Source organism: Sitophilus oryzae, unplaced genomic scaffold (genome assembly GCF_002938485.1).
Source record: "Sitophilus oryzae breed Bouriz unplaced genomic scaffold, Soryzae_2.0 scaffold_576_pilon_pilon, whole genome shotgun sequence".
NCBI lineage: Eukaryota > Metazoa > Arthropoda > Insecta > Coleoptera > Curculionidae > Sitophilus > Sitophilus oryzae.
In genome coordinates, this window is record NW_022147169.1 from 902,609 (window position 1) to 920,807 (window position 18,199).

Here is an 18,199-nt window from a genome sequence, read left to right on the forward strand (position 1 = left end):
TATTTGAAATAATTACAAACTCAAAAAAGGCTTACAATATACAAAACTAATTTTCTACGTCTGAACATGTAAAAAATGTAGAAAATTAATTTGCTACGTGTAGAAAATATAAAATGTTCTACCTACCCAACCCTAACACCCCCATTGATAAACGCCTTTTAGGTGCTACAAAACGAAGTTCAGGAGTTTTACGAGGAAATATTTTCGTTAATTTTTGATTTGACGAGCAAACAAATTTCTCCAGACATGTGGAAAGTGTTTGAATTGCTTTACCAAGTAAGTTGCACTAGTGTGGATTTTTTTTAATTATTGACAATACATATTTATTTTACCCAGGTCTTCATAAAGAATGCAATTGATCACTTCACAGACATGATGCCGGCTTTGCACAACTATATAACGATCGACACAAACGCATTTCTCTCGGATGAAAAGCGGTTGTTGGCGATCTATACTATGTGTAAAGAAGTCTTAACTAAAGGTACTAAATCTGAAGCTTTTAGCGCGAATTTAGTATCCGAAAACGATCTAAAAACTGATAATTCTTACAGATAGTGGTGAAGATCCTGAGTCGCACGCTGCTAAGTTGTTGGAGGTGGTACTTTTACAGTGCCGTGGAAAGATCGATAGTGCTGCACCCTTGCTTGTGGAACTGGCAGCTACTAGATTACTCAGGGAAGTGAAAACAAGTGAACTCAGAACAATGTGTTTACAGGTAAGATTAGTAGTAGGTAAGAAACTTTCCAAAAAAATCCTATATGGGTATTTCGCCACTGCAAGAAAATCTACATAATGAAATAGTTATTTTTTGTAAACACAAAGTTAAACTTCAAAATTAACTTGATATAATGTCATTTTCAAACAGAACGTCAACGGTTTTTGTAGACGTATCTCTTTTAAAAAACTAAAGTGTTCTCGAATAGTTGAATTTAAATATTTTAAATACATAGTTTTTTTCTTTATTCTTTGTATTTTTTTTTGCCTTCCGACGTCGAAAAGAGATAAACTTTCCGAAACGTTAAGCATTTTTTGTTCGTTAGGCAAATTTGTTTATCTGTAAACCTAACTGCTGACAAGTAGTTTTCGTTTGGATTAACGCAGCAGTGTTTACAAAAAATAACTATTTTATTTTGTAGATTTTCTTGCAGTGGCGAAATACCCATATAGGATTTTTTTGGAGAGACGAATCGGCCACATAGGTATAGACATTTTTTATGAAACTTATATTTGAAAGTATATTTGCTATGATAAATAGATTTTATAAATAAGTAACATTCAGGAAACGATGTTTGATTTAGCAGTTATTTTTAATTATTTTATTTAAAATATTTTTATTGGACATTTTATTTTGTTAAAATGTCTTTCTCTGTTGTGTTTTTATCTAATACGTGGTTTACGAAATTTCTATAGAGTACCTTTTTTTGTATATGAAATACCTCGTGGTATTGATTTGTTGGTTGTCTTTACAGGTTCTCATAGCAGCGCTATATTACGATCCAAATCTTCTTTTCACTGTACTGCAAAAAATGCCCGATTTCACGAACCATTTCATCAAGCAATGGTTACACGATACCGACTGTTTCTTAGGAATTCATGACAGGAAATTGTGCGTTTTAGGACTTTGCACCTTGATAGGTAAGAACTAAATCTAAAAAAATATTACTATTTCTTTCCACCTTTCCCTCTATTACTTTCTATAATAAAAGTTTTCCTAATCTTTTGACTATTTTTTTCAGGCATGAGAGAGAAACCACCAGCACTGTTAGAAATGGCACCGAAAGTAATTCCCTCGTTAATTCTCCTCTTTGACGGACTCAAGAGGGCCTACGCGGCCAAGGCCCAGGCGGAAGCTGAGGAAGAGGAAAGTGAAAGCGACGAAGGGGAAATAATTGAAGGTACTTATTACACATTGAAAGGGTATCCGGTGTCGTATAGGCACAGCTCTCGTCTACCAACATACAGGTCGTAGGTTCGAATCCTGGCAGGCATTACATCAGCCGACTCTTAAGCCTTATTTACACGTATCAAGTAGCTAAAGCAAGTTACTAAATTTAGTGACCTGCATGGTGCAAACAACCCGATTTAGTACTTGCGCAAGTAACAGTTTTAGTAAACTGTTTAGTCAACTGAATAGAAACGCGCGATTCCTATTTACTTGCGCAAGTGGTCATCCCCACCTCTGTTTTTGGGCAACTAAAGCGCTGCTAAACAAGTGGAGACCGGCCAGTTTAGTCAAGTTCGTAAGTAAAGACTACTACCATTTATTTTATTTGAATTATTAATCATAATTAATTTTGTCTCTTGAATACGTTTGTAGAAAAATATCGTGAAAGACGATGCTTATGGGATACAAGGGCTGCCATTTATAAAAATAAACAAGCTCGGAACACAGCGTATAAGGAAATTGAGGAGATCACGGGTATAGAAGGATTCGGATTTCATAAAATTAAAAACAAAATACGGTCATTGAGGTCAACTTATTGTTAAGAAAAGAAAAAGAGAATAAAGCATTTATGAAACCGGGACTAGGTTCAAAGAATATTTATGTCCCCAGTGTAAAATCCCGTTTAAATCAACAACTAAACAGTAATAAAAATTAAAATGTAGACGCTCACTAAAACGAAAGGGCTACATTTTAGCTAGTTGATTTAGTAGCTTGCTTTAGCTACTTGATACGTGTAACTGCGGCTTATCTTAATAAAAATCAAATGTTAGGTTACCTTAAGTCGACTGAGGCTTAACCCTAGAATACTAACCATATAAGGCAGTATCGCTAATACTAACTATTTTCCTAAGAAATGAAAGATCCCTTTAAACATTTTTTTTTATTGAAAACATTCATTTATAATTTATTAGTTGAATAAAAATCAAATGTTAGGTTACCTTAAGTCGACTCAACCTTAACCCTAGATTACTAACCAAAGATCCCTTTAAACATTTTTTTTTATTGAAAACATTCATTTGTAATTTATTAGTTGAAGTTCAGAAAAATATAATTGGCAAAATATTGGATAATTATTTCTCAGTGTCGCAAGTCACACAACACTACGCACTGCGACCGTGCTTTATGCACTGAACATAAAGCACGGTCGCAGTGGTTGCAATAGGCTTGGTGCATTTCAGTTGATTTCAACAAATTCCGGCCGCAGCGCTTCAACGGCAAAAACCAGAAATTATCAGTAATGGGCTCTTTCACAAAAAATAAAATACCCAATTCAAGGACAAAATCTGAAATAGAAAACTATTTTCAGTATATTTATCCAAAAAAAATAGTTCCATGACATTGAATAATTTTTTTGTAGGCCCTCAAAATTGCTTTAATTTGAAATAATTTTAAAGTGCCAATTGATGACGTATAAAAAATTGGCCCAATCACATTGCAGAAACGTGCTCGTGCGCCAGCCAACAACTGGCAACATTGCGATTTGATTTGACCAGCACCACCTCAACTCAAAGCCAATCAACATGATATGGGCAAGGCAAATATGGCGGCGAAGGCAGCGCATTATTAAATTGTTTACCTTTAACCTGAAAAGCCGGTAGTGGTTTCTCGCTCCGATTGAATACCAGAAATAATTAATTATATCTAGTTTGTCATGCTTCTGCAACACGTTTGTTTAGTTCTTAGTGTTCAGTGCATGGTGTGATCAGAAAATTGTGATAAAATAACAGTGTAATAAAAATCCAAACCAGACATTCCACATAGGGAACTTCAAAATTTTGTGCTTGTCGTACTCCTCTATTATTAATTATTTTAAGGTAAGAACTAGAAGTATTTATCAAGATATTACACCTAAATGAGTAAAAAGCCTTCGCCAGTCTGCATAGTACTTTATAATGGTTACTTACAATAATCAAAAGATAGGTATTAAAGGGAAGGTATTAACATTTTATTGTAGCATGCCTTTTACATGCTCTGTTCCAAATTGTCACGGGAATAGAGGGGGTCCCAAGGTTTCTGCTTTTATATTCCTCAAAAATGACGAGCTTCGTAAAAAATGGTTGACAGCTATTAAAAGAGATAATTTCACTCCTACTAGTAGTTCTCGGGTAAGAAGTGCATTAAATATGCCTCAAAAAGGCCAAAGGCCAAAGCCTCTGTTACCCTAGTGAGGATGTAGTTATGGCTACTGCTTACACTTACCTCACTATAAGTAAAATATTGGAAGAAGAATCAAGCTTTTTACATCAAAAAGATCACAGAAAGATATTGACAACATTGACATTTGGAAATATAAATGGCCTGGATGTAAGTCTTTTTTAGGTCACAATTGCCCCTCACATACGTCAGAATTTATTATTAAATCCATCTTGTTCAGAATATCCAATATTTTATTGAAGAACTATGCAAAAAAAAGGAATGACGTCTTTACCACAAAGACAATGCCCTATGTAAAGAGCAAGAGTAAAGAAAACTAAGCTAAGCGTAAGTTTTACTTACGAACCCCCAAAAAGGTATTTAGTTTTTTTTCTATATAAAATCTTGAAACACATATTATATTTTTTATTTATCCTGACCTATTATAGTTTAAATTTATTCCCATTTGTGGAATGCTACAAAACATAGAAAAAATATTCCATATTTTTTGACCCAAGCCAGTGTAGTTTATAATTCCAAGAGCATTTACCAAGGCTTTTACTAAGACAAGTAACTTCCTATACTGTCCATAATAATATATATTTATCAAACGTTCAGTAAATTCTAAACTATGGCAATTGAATATTTAGTTTATATTGCTATTTTCTGTCATATATTTCTGGTTATTTCTTTTTCCGATGATTTTGAACACCCTATATATGCTACCTCAAGTTTGAATATTTTAACACTACCTATTTTCTTAGAAAGCAGACCTTTTTTTTTAAAAGTAACTATGTAACGATGTTTTCATAAAAGTAATAATACAAAAAATTCCATACTTATGTAGAGAACTTTAGACTCCCTGTATATTAAAAAATTAGTGAAATATTACGTAATCTAAACAGACATTTGTGTGAAAAATGTCTATTTGGAAATAAAACAGGTTTTAAAATACGCGCCAAATAAAGCACTTCTATCTCCGCCATATTGGAAAAGGTTGAATGGCCTTGTGTGGAGGTGGTGGTGGGTCAGCATGGTGGCCCGGCCGCGGCCGTGTTGCCGCTTTTCAACATGCCAGGTGTGACGTATTAAAAATAAAGTGCGTATTTTTATTCTGGGCTTTTTTGTTTTTATTTATTTTCTTAAGAACGACTTCAAATTTTTCGAAAGTGAGATAACAGAAAATTCTAGAATTAATTGCTTTATTCATTTATGCTAATTCCAAAATATAGTGAAAGAGCCCATTATTTTACGCCGCCGCGCCGTCATGTTGATAGCATTAAAATAATATTGAAATCGTGGTTTTGTCATAATATTTAAGTATTTTAGTTTTTTGCTAGTGTAGTTATTGATACTATAAAACACTCAGGTACGAGGTTTGTGTGATGCAACGCTGTTTCGGGTAGTAAAAAATAAGTGAAAAAGAATTCGAACTAGGCGTCGTGTTGTGTTGTGACAATTTTAAATGCTAATAAAATTGCCGCAAAAATGATAACACGTAAAGGAGAGCGTAATTAAGGCGTTGTTATTAGGTGCAATAACATTCAATAATTCAACTTTCCCGGATATTCAACTCTCCCGAAACAACATTTTATAGCTTCGCAGCTTCTCATACCGAATTGTTCAAAAGCAAAAATGGATTCAAGCAGTTTGACGAAACAAGTGAGTAAACAAAGTGCTCGTTACATTATCAAAAAATTAAATAGACATATACTTTAGTTTTATGAACATCTTTTAAAATTATAATAATGTACCTCCAATACCACCATCTCCGATGGTGGCAGCACCAGCGGAGAATGTACCAAGCCTAAAACGATGTGGTAAGTGACGTCGTTCTTCATTTTTTAAGGCTAAAGAGTTTTATAAAATTGCATTATTTTGTGAAACTATGCAAAACATATTGAATGTTGAAAAGTCACCTATTAAAGTTGCTGTAATATATCCATATTATTTCTCTAAATTTACTTAATTTTTCCAGTGTAGGCATAACGACATATCTAATAAATAATAATAAACACAGCTTCACCAATAATTAGTTAAAAATACCTTTTTTTATTTTCAGATATCCTTAGTTCAGACGAAGACGAAATAGACGATCAAGGTCAAGACTACTTGGAGAGTCTCGGTAAGAAAGCCTTGGCGGCCGGACAGAATCAAGGCATGGCCATCGAAGCCACCATTAACGACATTGAAGACGTATCAGACGATGAGGATTCAGACTACGAACCCAACGAAGAGACTGTTTTGGAATCTTACACGACGCCTTTAGACGAAGAAGATTGCGAGGTTGACGAATATTTAGTTTTTAAACAAATTATGACAAGTAAGTAACTTAAGCTTCATTCAGAACCTCGAAATTAGCGGAGTAAATTAGTGATGGCAATTTTCAAATAGTTCTAGAAAGTGAATAAACTCAACTTTTGCTATTAATTAAACTTCAAAATTAGTGAGTCATGTCATCTTGACCTTTGATTATCATCCGTCAAGAGAAATTGTGGTTAGAAACGAAAAATTTATTGTTTTATAGTCTGTCCTACAAAATCCTTGACAGTGATAGATGTGTCTGTCATTTTAATTTCAAAGTATGTAGTTTATTTTATTTTACAAAGAAATAAATTGGTACAATTGGAAAGCAGGAAATGAATACGCTCATCGGCACAAAAACGGGCACCTTAACATTTTCAGGTATTTTAAAGTTTAATATATTTTGTTCTCATGGACCGATTTTGATGATTTTTTAAACAATTTGTAACCAAATTATTTGACTTTTTATTGTCTTTTCCTAAATTAAAAATGAAAATTTCCATCTGTCAATTATATGAGAGAAAACAAAATGTTGATATTTTGGTGAAAGTTTGAAACACCCTGTGGAATATGTTAAGGAATTTAAAAAGCATTTTATTATCTAGGTACGTCTTTTCTGGATGATATTTTTTTTGATTCATCTCAATAGCTTTATTTTTATTGGAGATATTCGCTTTTGAATAAGACATTAACGATTTTAACGCAAATTTAGTTTTGATTTTGGGTCCTCATCATCAAACTTATAAAATAGGGTTTATTGTTTTTGTAATCTCACTGTCGCTGAAAAGTCATATTATTAGTGATGGGAAGAATCGGATGAATTCAATCCTCGAGGATTCCAATAATCGGATATTCATTCGAGGAATCCTCGGTCATAAAATTTTCTGACCTGAATAATACTCGCCGCTGTGTGTGAGTGATTTTGCTTACTGTTGCCATGTACTTGAATGACTTAAATAATATTGTAATAAAAATAAATACTAATTATTTTAAACACTTTTTTAATAATTTTTAGTATTTTCGTGTATAATTTCATGTGGGAAATAAAATTTTCATAGGTTTTGCTTTAAATTGTGCTGATTCTGTTTCTTTAACTCCGACTTTGGGGCTAATCTGGCAACCTTTCAGCACACATTCGGCCAAATGAAACCAAGTAATTCTAGGAAATACGTGCGGCTTTTTAAAAAGGGCTCGTTATTTACTGTTTATTTGTCGGCGGTCGGTCATTTAGATAAAAAAATATATTTTGTTTTACTTTTTAATAGCACACTTTCACCGAAAATAAACTATAATACCTAATAAATTGTAGCAGTATTGTGTTATTGTGCATATTTTAAGTTTTTGTGCGACATGATATCCAGTTTTAAAATTGAATTTACCAACTGTATTGTTTGGGCACAGCTTAACTAATAATCGAAAAAAAATTGTTAATGTTAATTGTTTCGGATTTTCAACCTCTGTCTCTTGTGAACCCTCATAATAGAAAAATATTAACTAATAACATTTTACTTAAAGCCGAGCTTAAGGCTTACAACGAGTCAGCTGTCGCTTTAAAAACTGTTTTAAAGAAATGAAATAAAATATAAGCAATATTGTTATTGTTCTTGTTGGCAAATTCCGCAAATCATTCGCTTTATATCTACGTTCCATCACACTAAATTTCGATTATACTTTCATCAGAATATAGTCTCCCAACGTACAACTACAAGCAAAGGTTTTTTACAAGAAAACACGTAAATTGAAAATTAAAAATGCAAATAAGGCAAAATCTCCAAAGCCTTAACCCAAATAAACAACTATGGTTTTGTCAAATGGAATTTTGAAAGTCGAAAACTGACGTATTATGAATTTTCAAATGTTTCATTTCTGAATTATTACATTTTATTATTATATCAAATTATAAATCTTAAAATAAATAGAAAGTATGGAGAAAAAATCTTTATATTTTAAATAAATATTATAATTAATATATCCCATCTAAACAAAACAAAACAAAAATAAGTAATGTATTTCTGTTCAAAACAGCGGGTTATTACTCTGAAAACCGACTATTATTGCGAGCGATATGCGAGCAAGTGATTAAACGGTTATCCTCTGTCCTCTATATAAAAGCTTTCAGCATAAATCGTAAAATCGCCTGTATCGTCGCGAGCGGCGAGGACGGTATGCTACACTCGATGTTAGTTGCGTGCCGAATAATACTCGGGGATCGACAAAAAAAGGTTTCAGCATAATTGTAAATTGCCTGTATCGTCGCGAGCAGCGAGGGCGGGACACCACACCCGATGTTAGTTGCGTGCCGAGTAATCCTCGAGGATCGACAAAAATACTCGAGACATACCGAGGATATGAATACTCGGATGACCGAGTATTTTTCACTTGAGTGATACCATCACTACATATTATTGTTTATTGACGTTTACTCTGGTTTTAAGTTCTGAAGTATCAACTATTGTTGCTTTAGTTGATCATGGTAGAGATTTTTGGACTAAAAACAATATTTGCTAGAGTAACTACCCAACAGACAATAATAACATGTTTTTTCAAAGACATTGACATTAAATAAATCGTAACCACTATTTTATAGGTCTGTTGACTAGGACCAAAAGCAAAGGCATGGTTTTAATGTAAACAATACGAAAAAAATGTTAGTGTCTTCTTCAAAAACGAATGTCTCCAAAAAAAATAAAGCCATTGAGATGAATCAAAAAACAAATTATCGAGAAAAGATACATCTAGGTGATAAAATAATTTTTAAATTCCTTGCTTTGTGTGTGTTAATATACTCCACAGGGCGTTTCAAACTTTCACCAAAATATCAATATTTTGTTTTCCCTCGTATAATCGACAGATGGTAAGATGGATTTGATTCTGTTGATGATATCTATTATCTGGGGCTTTTGTCGTCCACTTATTCAACCTGTAATTTCCTTATAATGTCCGTTTTAAGTGTAGAATAGCTAGTGTAGGTAATTTTGTAACCGCTAATTTATTCCACTAATTTGGAGGTTCTGAATTTGCAGTGTTTTTTTAGCATAACTACTAACGTTTCTAAACATTTTCAGACATACAAAATCAGAATCCAGAATGGTATGGGGCACTAACTGGTCATTTAAATGAGCAGCAATTAAAAGTTTTAAACGAAGTGGTAGTGCTTGCTGAACAGAGAGCGGCGGCTAGGGAAAGTAAAAAAATTGAACAACAAGGAGGTATGTAAGTAAGAGGGGACTGAAGCAAGAATATTTATATGTATATTCCAGCTTGTTTCCTTCAAAAGGTGTTCATCCTTAAGATGGATTCTTCCCACTGATATCGGGAATTTAATAATAAATGGTTATTAAATTCACGTTTCTTATTACTGATATAACTAGATTAAGAAGCCAAGCCTTGTTTATGTGTGACATATAAGTAATACTTCTATAAGCCTAGTAAAAAATTTAGGTATCCGCCAAGATACATATATAATATAAACAAGGTTTCTAGACATTTTTTGGTAACTCGATCCTCTTCTAACAAAAAGCTACACTACATAGAAGTAAAATGTAGCGCTATCATATAGGCTTTGTGCATTTCAGTTGATTTCAACAAATCCGACCGTCTCAGCGGAAAAAATCTGAAATTATCAATATATAGTTCACGCCGCCGTCATGTTGATCGCATTCAAATAATATTGAAATCGTGGTTTTGTTATAATATATAAGTATTTTGTTTTTTGCTAGTGCAGTTATTGAAACTATAAAACACTCAGGTACGAGGTTTGTGTGATGTAACGCTGTTTCAGGTAGTAAAAATAAGTGAAAAATAATTCGAATTAGGCGTTGTGTTGTGTTGTGACAATTTGTAATGTTAATAATAGCACAGATTAGGTATACTATTTTTATATAGATAAAAATCTTATCCCTAATTTGTGGTACGAAAATTGTTTTTTATGACGATGAGCAAACGAGTAAAATTTCCTGTGCGCAAAAATAAACTCGCGTAAAATAACAATAAACAGCGTAATAGAGAGATATCGCTAAACCGAATAGCGTACATGGACGTTAATAAGGCCGGTGTTATTTCCTTTACGTGAGGTGGTATTAACTCTCTTCATTTATAGTTATCGGATCGGAAAGAATTATGTTCGCGTCGCGTCCGCTATTTAAACTTAACCTAACCTTGAATTTTAAACTTTGAAATTGTTTTGTTTACTAGGTATTTTAAAACTAAAGGGCTAAAGTGCTTATTTCCAGTGCTTTATTGTTCAACGTCTGCCAGTGGGTTTAGGGCAACAAATTCTCTTAGAAGGGCTAAGTCGTCATCTGCTGTAAACCTAAGCCTCTTTATAGGTTCTTTAATATTGGAAGAGGTGGAATCCATATTTTGGGCCATATTTATTTAATTAAAAAACGCTTGGTGTAATTGATCCGCAAATTACGTCAGGCGGTAACGTTATTAGCGAGCGTTGCGTTAAAAATTGACTCGCGCATATCGTAACTGTCAAAATAAGGTACGTGTAAATACTGCATGACGCTATTCGGTTTACCGATATCTCTCTAATAACTGGGCCGGTCAGGCGCCGTGCACAATTTTAGAGGCCATAAGTGGGCGTGCTATGTGCGCTAACTAGTAACCTAACTGGTGCCCGATTCTGAAAATTGGAACCACGAAAAACAATAAAGAAAAAATTAAGTTTATAATCTGTATAATCTGTGATAATACACATATACTATGAGACGATAAAATATAATTTGCAATATTAATGGTATACTTTTTTTTTGATTAAATGTTTTATGGACATCTTCTAAAATTATAATTATGTACCTTTAAAAAATTTCGTTAAACCAAAATAGCCCCAATTATACCTCACTAGCAAAACCGGTGATTAAAACTATGCTCGCTACCGTAGTTGAACTCATCTAAAAAGTTTTTTAACTGGAATAATAAATTATAATATTGCACCAAGCCTATAACAATTTGACGAAAAGGAATACAATTGTCATATCAACAATATATCAATATAATATTGTTTTAAAATCAAAATTTAGTAACATCGAAACTGGCAACAACTGCCCATCGATGTAAAAAACGTCTAGAGAATGCCGTGACGGCATCTGATCCTGTTTGTTTTGACAATATTTGTCGATAATAGCAATCAAAACACGTGTTTTGTTTGCGTTGTTTAATCTCTAGCATTTTTTTTGTTTCGATTGCACGTGAAATGCCCGACCGAGTATCGTTTATGGAGTTTTACGCATGCGCACTCCTGTCAAATCTAGTTGGGATCAAATGACGTCACGGCATTTTCTAGCCGCTTGTATCGATGTGTCGGACCGTTTAACATTAACACAGATATTAAAGAAACATTGAATGTCAGAATGTCTGGCGAACATCGATGTTTTAAAACATCGCACAGCATTCGTAACATTATACTAGGGTCGGTAAGGTTTGAGTTTGGGTCGAGATATCCGTATGTAAGAAGAGTATAATGCATTTATAATGTACCGAACAAAGAGAGAACAGTAAAAACGTATGAAATAAACCGAGAAACTGTACACACGTGGAAGGGGATATGGCAGCTTTCGTCGCGTTCGACACGGTCACACCGCATAAACATAAAATTAAAATTTAAATCCAGTACCTGCCAGTACTTTTCTAGGGCAGGGTGTACATCACGCTTCAGCTTCACGATTTAATTACCTCTCACTATACTTTATTTATTTATTAATGAATTGCGTAATTTTCCTTATAGCTTGTAAATTATTAAATGCAAGTTAAAAATTAAACAACGACTCTAAAACGCCGAGAGGTTTACCACTCTTGGTAAAAATAAGTGGAATTGAGTTGGTGTTAGACAGTGGTGGGCGTTATAGAACTCTGAATTCAAAAATCGATATCTCGAAATCCATTAGAAATAATTCATTGTGTTTTTTTATTTCTTAGTGTTTCTGCTCCATTTTCTTCGCAGACAGTATGTGAAAATCTTTACAAACAAAAAAGTTCCATGATTACTAAAAACTGCCATGCACTAAAAGTTGATGGACGCTTTTTTTAAATTTTTTATATGAATAAAAAAGAAGCCTATCAATTTTTTCTCATTTAAACATCTTGTGTAAGATCCGAACTTCAAAATAAAAACCAAGTTTAAATATGTAAAATGGTTCTTGAGTTATCGCGTGTTATGTGTTAAAAAGTTGAGGTTTCAAATTACCGCGATTATTAACGTTTTGTCATTATAAAATAATGGACACCATAAAGATATTCTTATAACTCGATTTCAGATACCTAGAAACATATTTAACAGTTTTATGTAGTTATCTCTCCGAAAAAAAACCTTTTAGAAATAAGCGTCTTTCGACCAGGGAACCTCGCACCCGTATCTCTGATAAATGTGGCAACGCCGCAACAGCCCAGCGTCGTGTTTTTCTCACTCCGACTTAATAATATGCCTACGTGTTCACTTCCACACATGTAAATACCGACCCAAAAGACTTGCCAACACGGTATGGTCAATCCGTTATAGCGAACGACAGTTCTGGGAATTTTGGTATACCTTGTGTTTTATATAACACCCTTATAGAGAGTATTATTTATAGGACCCACACACACATCGATAATCGCAAAACAATTTCCGATGCACGTGATCAACTTTGAGTAACAAGCGATGGTCACAGCGCTGCCAGATTGTGATGGATTTTTCAGATGAATCTTAATTTAAAATTAACAAACAGTATATTTATTATATAATTTTTTAAATATTTTTACGTTTCATTTTTAATTTAATAATTTAGCAATTAATTGATTTATTAAGCTCTTTGCTTCGACTGTTTAAATGCTTTGGCATATTTTCAACACATAATTTCTAGAAATGCAACGCAAAAACTCGAAGATTTACTTCTTAAAAGAACTGTTTGTACTTTTAAAGTACAATTTTAAAAAAACTATGTAAATAGGCAGAAAACGAGAATTACTCACAAAGATTCAACAACAATGCAATATTATACAAAATAATGACTGACATTAGGATAATTGTCAAATAATAAATGACAACCTTGCTGAAAACGGCGCAATGTGACCAACATAGCGATAATAAAATTCGGTTTAAACTAATTTTTGCAGCTTTAATCTAAATAACATATCTGTTACAATCATTTGCTCTATAAAGTCAAATGAAGAGCTGCTCAGTATCTTAAATTATACAACAAATTTAAACATTTTTACCAAAATTTCATTTAGTCAGGTTTATAGGCTTTAGTATCAATGTCGATATGATTGATGACGTGCATCGGAAAATGTCTTGGGATTACAATACATAGCATTCCTTTGTTTGGCTTAAAATTGAAACGCACCAGAATCCACACAATATACTATGTTTTAACATTGAGATTTTTCTTTTCCAGGATATACGTTCACCCAGCAATCCGTGCCAACCAGTTTTAAGTTTGGGGACAGTAATTCGTGAAGAACCGTTTTTTAAATATATTTATATAATTTAGTAATTAAAGGAAAAAAAACAATAAAAATTAAATGTTATTTATTGTGACTGAATGTAAGAAATGGGCTGGCTAGAAGCAGGATACTTTTCTGCGGGAATCGGACTACACTATTTTCCGTTGATTTGTTAAGTGCCTTTTTACCTTCACTCGGTTCAAGCCAGAGTTCTCGACTGCACCGTACCGTTACTAAGCTAGTAATATTTTTCACAATAAAACACTTTTTAATAATTTTACGCCCAATTTAACAAGAGTAAAGCTTGATTTTCATGCGTCCGTTATCCGTTGATAACGATGGTCCGACGGCGCTCTGATTGGTCATAGCGTTTTCGCGCCACGCTTCATCCGTAAATTTTTTACTCCAGCACGTCAGCGGAGAAAGATCATACGTTAACGGACGTTTTTACACTTTTTAACAAATTTAATCTAACCTTAATTAAAATAGTGTAGTATAAGAGCGTTGGAAAAACGATAATTTTAAGAAAGCTGGTTCTTTAATATATCTTTTGGTATGCTCTTCTGACCAAAGTGCGGGTTGTCTGGCTGCCGGTATACTACTGCGCATCACATCTGTACAGGGTATCCCACTGTCGTCTGTTTTATGGGATTTCTCGTTTATGAGTAGAGATACAATGATGCGATTTTCACATTACTTTGCTACTTTTTAATGAAACTAAATATGCTACACATATGTTTGTCCTAGACTTCTTAGTTCCTAAAATACAGGGCGAACTTGTGATGCGCAATAGTGAACAGATGTTGAATACAGATATGATGCGAAGTAGAGAACACAATGTCTACCGAAGCAGACGGTCCGCACTCTGTTCAGGGGAGCATAACACAAAAGATATTAAAAAACCAGCTTTCTTAAAACTCTCTTTCGAAGATGTTGCTAGCTCTTATAGACTATAAGCGAAATCGTTATGGAAATGAAAATATAAAATGACACGAATCACAATCAAGCAAATCGTACATCCGATGAACGGAGGCATGAAAATGCAATAAATTAAAAAACTGCGTAATTTTGTAACCAATCGGAGTCTTTAAATTCAACCAATAAAACTAATATCGTATCGTCGGATAACGGATGCATGAAAATCAGGCTTAACTCCTTAGGACTTTTGATACAGCATTTATCAATTTGTATCAGTACATTTAAGATAATGCAAATACACCTACAGTTAAATACATATTTCTTTTTTAATATAGTGTGTGTCAAAAAGTTTGGTACAAATATGGGAGAAAATATGCAGAAACAATTTAGTATACCTAATAACAAAGACATGTTGACATATATCACGTGACAACTGTTATAGCGACAGAGGCAGTAACAGCGGCAGTAACAACACCCGAACAAAAATTCGGGGGTTGTTATGTTTTAAACAGTTTGTCTTTTTTTAAAACAACTGCTTTAAACGTATTTAAAACACTATTACTTATTCTAAACATTTCTTTAAAGCTCTCTCTTAAACACGTTTGGTGTGTAGGTGATTTTTTTCAATATGAAAACAAGATTTTTTTCTCTCATACAAAACGAATAAAAAACAAAGTAATCACCTCAACCCCATATTTTCAAGAAGAAAAATTCATTTGAATCATACTAATAAAAAAAGTACCTAGTTAGTTGCCTACCTCCGAAAATATTATAAAATCTTTTTTTTTAATCATTACATTATAACATTATTAATCCAACAAATATTCACATCAAGCATTTTTTATCTTGTTTTTTTAAAGAAAAAAAATAGTTATAATAATTAATTAATTACTTATGCTATTTTTATTTTATTATACCAATTTTTGCCTGCCCTGCTCTGATTAGCACTGCACGTCACTGTTAATCCATGCCAACATTTGTTGGCACTCTAGTAGCAATGTTTCCGTATAGTCTAAGAGCTAGCAACGTTTTCGAGAAAGTATTTTAAGACGTCTGGCTCTTTGATATATCTTTTACTATGCTCTCTGAAACAGCATGCGGCCCGTCTGGCTGCCGCTACCCGTTGCGTTCACTACTGCGCATCGGAAGAAGATCCTATATTTTTTATTAATTTAGTCCTATAAATTCTAGTATTGAATATAAATCGAACATGTCTCCTGGCTCTTTAATATTTTTTTTGCTATGCTCTCTGGAACAGCGTGCGAGTCGTCTGGCTGCCAATAGACGTTGCGTTCCATACTGCGCATTGAAAGAGTAAATAATCGTTTTTTTTTTTGAATCACCAAAATTATTTAATATTTTACTATTATAATATATACGAAAATAAAATAAAAAAAGGTTTGCCCCTAACCGGTATTGAACTCTGGACTTCTCGCTTTATAGGCTGAACGTTTTCGCGCAGCGCTATGGAGGCTTGTTCGATTTATATTCAATACTAGTATTTAAAGGACTAAATAAAAATATAGGAACTACTTTCAATGCGTAGTAGTGAACGCAACGCCTATCAGCAGCCAAACAGCCTGCCCGCTGTTCCAGGGAGCGTAGTAAAAGATATTATATAGAGCCAGCTTTCTTAAAATACTTGTTTGCCAGACGTTGCTAGAGCTCTTAATGTTATAAATATAAAAAGTTGTGAATTACACTTAAATTTAAGATTTTTTCAAAAAGTGTTCAAAAAGTTAATTGGATAATTGTCCAGTGAACGGCTTAAATGTCTCTTGGCATTTGTTAACTTTTTTTGTTATTCAGTATACTGAATTGACTGCATAAAATTTTCTTTTGATAATTCAATATTACTTTTCAATATGTTGTGAACATTCTGGTACACACGGTATACAAAAAAAGAGAAATATTCAGGTTCCAACACTTATATTATTTAAGCTTTATACATGATCGACTGTCAATATGCCCGTTTCTAGTATAGAAATCAGTTGTTAGATGGACGCAATTGATTTTTAACAATTTGTTTTAGGCCAGTAAGCGAGGATAAAAATAGGGTATTACCTCCAAATTCTTGACACCCTCGCCGTTTGACGTGAAATTTTAACAATGAATAGAGATATATGTAAGAAACAAAACTTGGGCATAGTAGCGATGTGTGCTTTCGCCCTGGGGGTGAGTGCCACCCCTTCTCGAGGGTGAAAAATAAATCACCCATTTTAATGGCAAAAATCAATAAAGGGATAATTTCTATAACATTTTTTCACAAAATTAATATTTTCGTAGTTATTTAGGATTGAAAATGTTGATTTTTCATCTAAAAACTGCATATTTTTCTGTTATTTTTTACAAATAACTTGAAAACCTTGCGTTTTATCGCCAAACTCATATAAAGCAAAAATGAAGCTTTTAGAATAAGGAATCGGAATCGAGGAATCAGGTGTAATAATAGCCGAGTTATCACTTTGTAAAGGTGATTTTTATTTTTCAAAAAGGATGGAAAAAGAACACATTTTTCGAAGAAAATGAATAGGGCCGTCTTTAAAGTGCTTGAAAAGACCTTTTAAATGCTTTATAAGGTCTTTTCAAGTTTGTAGCTCAAAAACTCGCGGAGTTATGATAAAAATAAAATGGTCACCTCATTTTTTCGGAAAAAAATTAACAACAAAATCTATGACAAAAATCATAAAAATAAAAACTGTCAATTTGTAGGAAATTACACGAGCTACAAATTAACCTCTATAGTTGACCAGTCTTGAACTCTTCATTTTTACAAGATTTTTGGATTTTAAGGGCTCGAAGAAGGTGGTCCTTACAGGCAAGTCAAACTAAAAAACGTAATATCTACGAAATAAACTACAGAAAAATTGAAAGAGCAAAAATATTGCAAAAGAAAGGACCTTCAGTTTTACTCTCTTGAATTTTTTACGTAGTTCGCTTAGTTTTTGAAATATGTCAAAAAAATTTAATTTTTTAAAAAATTAACAAAAAATTATTATTTTCAACTTTTTTCCATATTTAGGCATTCTAAGCCGTTCAAACTTGCAGAGCCCATTGTTAGTACCTAACTATAGCCAATTGTACATGTATTACGCTTAGTTTTGATTTTTATGATTTTAGTCATAGATTTTGTTGTTAATTTTTTTCCGAAAACTTCTAATCTTTTTAACAACTAATTTAAAAGGTCTTTTCAAGCACTTTAAAAACGGTTATTTTCTTTCTTTTCGAAAAATGGGTGCTTTCGCCATTATTTTACGGTAAAAAGTTGCCAATTTAGCTTTCGAAAAATAAAGTCACCTTTACAGAGTGATAACTCGGCTATTATTACACCTACGGGAATCAACAAAAAAATAATTGTTTAGTTATTCCAAAAGCTTCATTTTTGCTTTATGAGTTTTGCGATAAAACGCAAGGTTTTCGAGTTATTTATAAAAAATTGCAGAAAAATATGCAGTTTTTAGATGAAAAATC

The 18,199-nt window shown here is 33.0% G+C and overlaps 1 protein-coding gene across 2 annotated transcripts in view; it reads left to right on the forward strand.

The window, feature by feature from the left end:
• Nucleotides 1-13,875, forward strand: part of LOC115887474 (importin-7) — a 33,166-nt gene extending 19,291 nt beyond the window's left edge. Inside the window, exons 14-21 of one of the 2 annotated variants that reach the window (XM_030906918.1) lie at nt 163-276; nt 337-481; nt 552-715; nt 1,470-1,635; nt 1,737-1,895; nt 6,141-6,401; nt 9,448-9,591; nt 13,762-13,875. In XM_030906918.1, the coding sequence (XP_030762778.1) occupies nt 163-276; nt 337-481; nt 552-715; nt 1,470-1,635; nt 1,737-1,895; nt 6,141-6,401; nt 9,448-9,591; nt 13,762-13,823 (1,215 nt within the window). In that variant the 3' untranslated portion in view covers nt 13,824-13,875. Of the gene's footprint in view, nt 1-162; nt 277-336; nt 482-551; nt 716-1,469; nt 1,636-1,736; nt 1,896-6,140; nt 6,402-9,447; nt 9,596-13,761 lie in introns of both variants that reach the window. The other variant, XM_030906919.1, reaches the window with a different exon arrangement.
• The last annotated feature ends 4,324 nt before the right edge of the window (nt 13,876-18,199 follow it).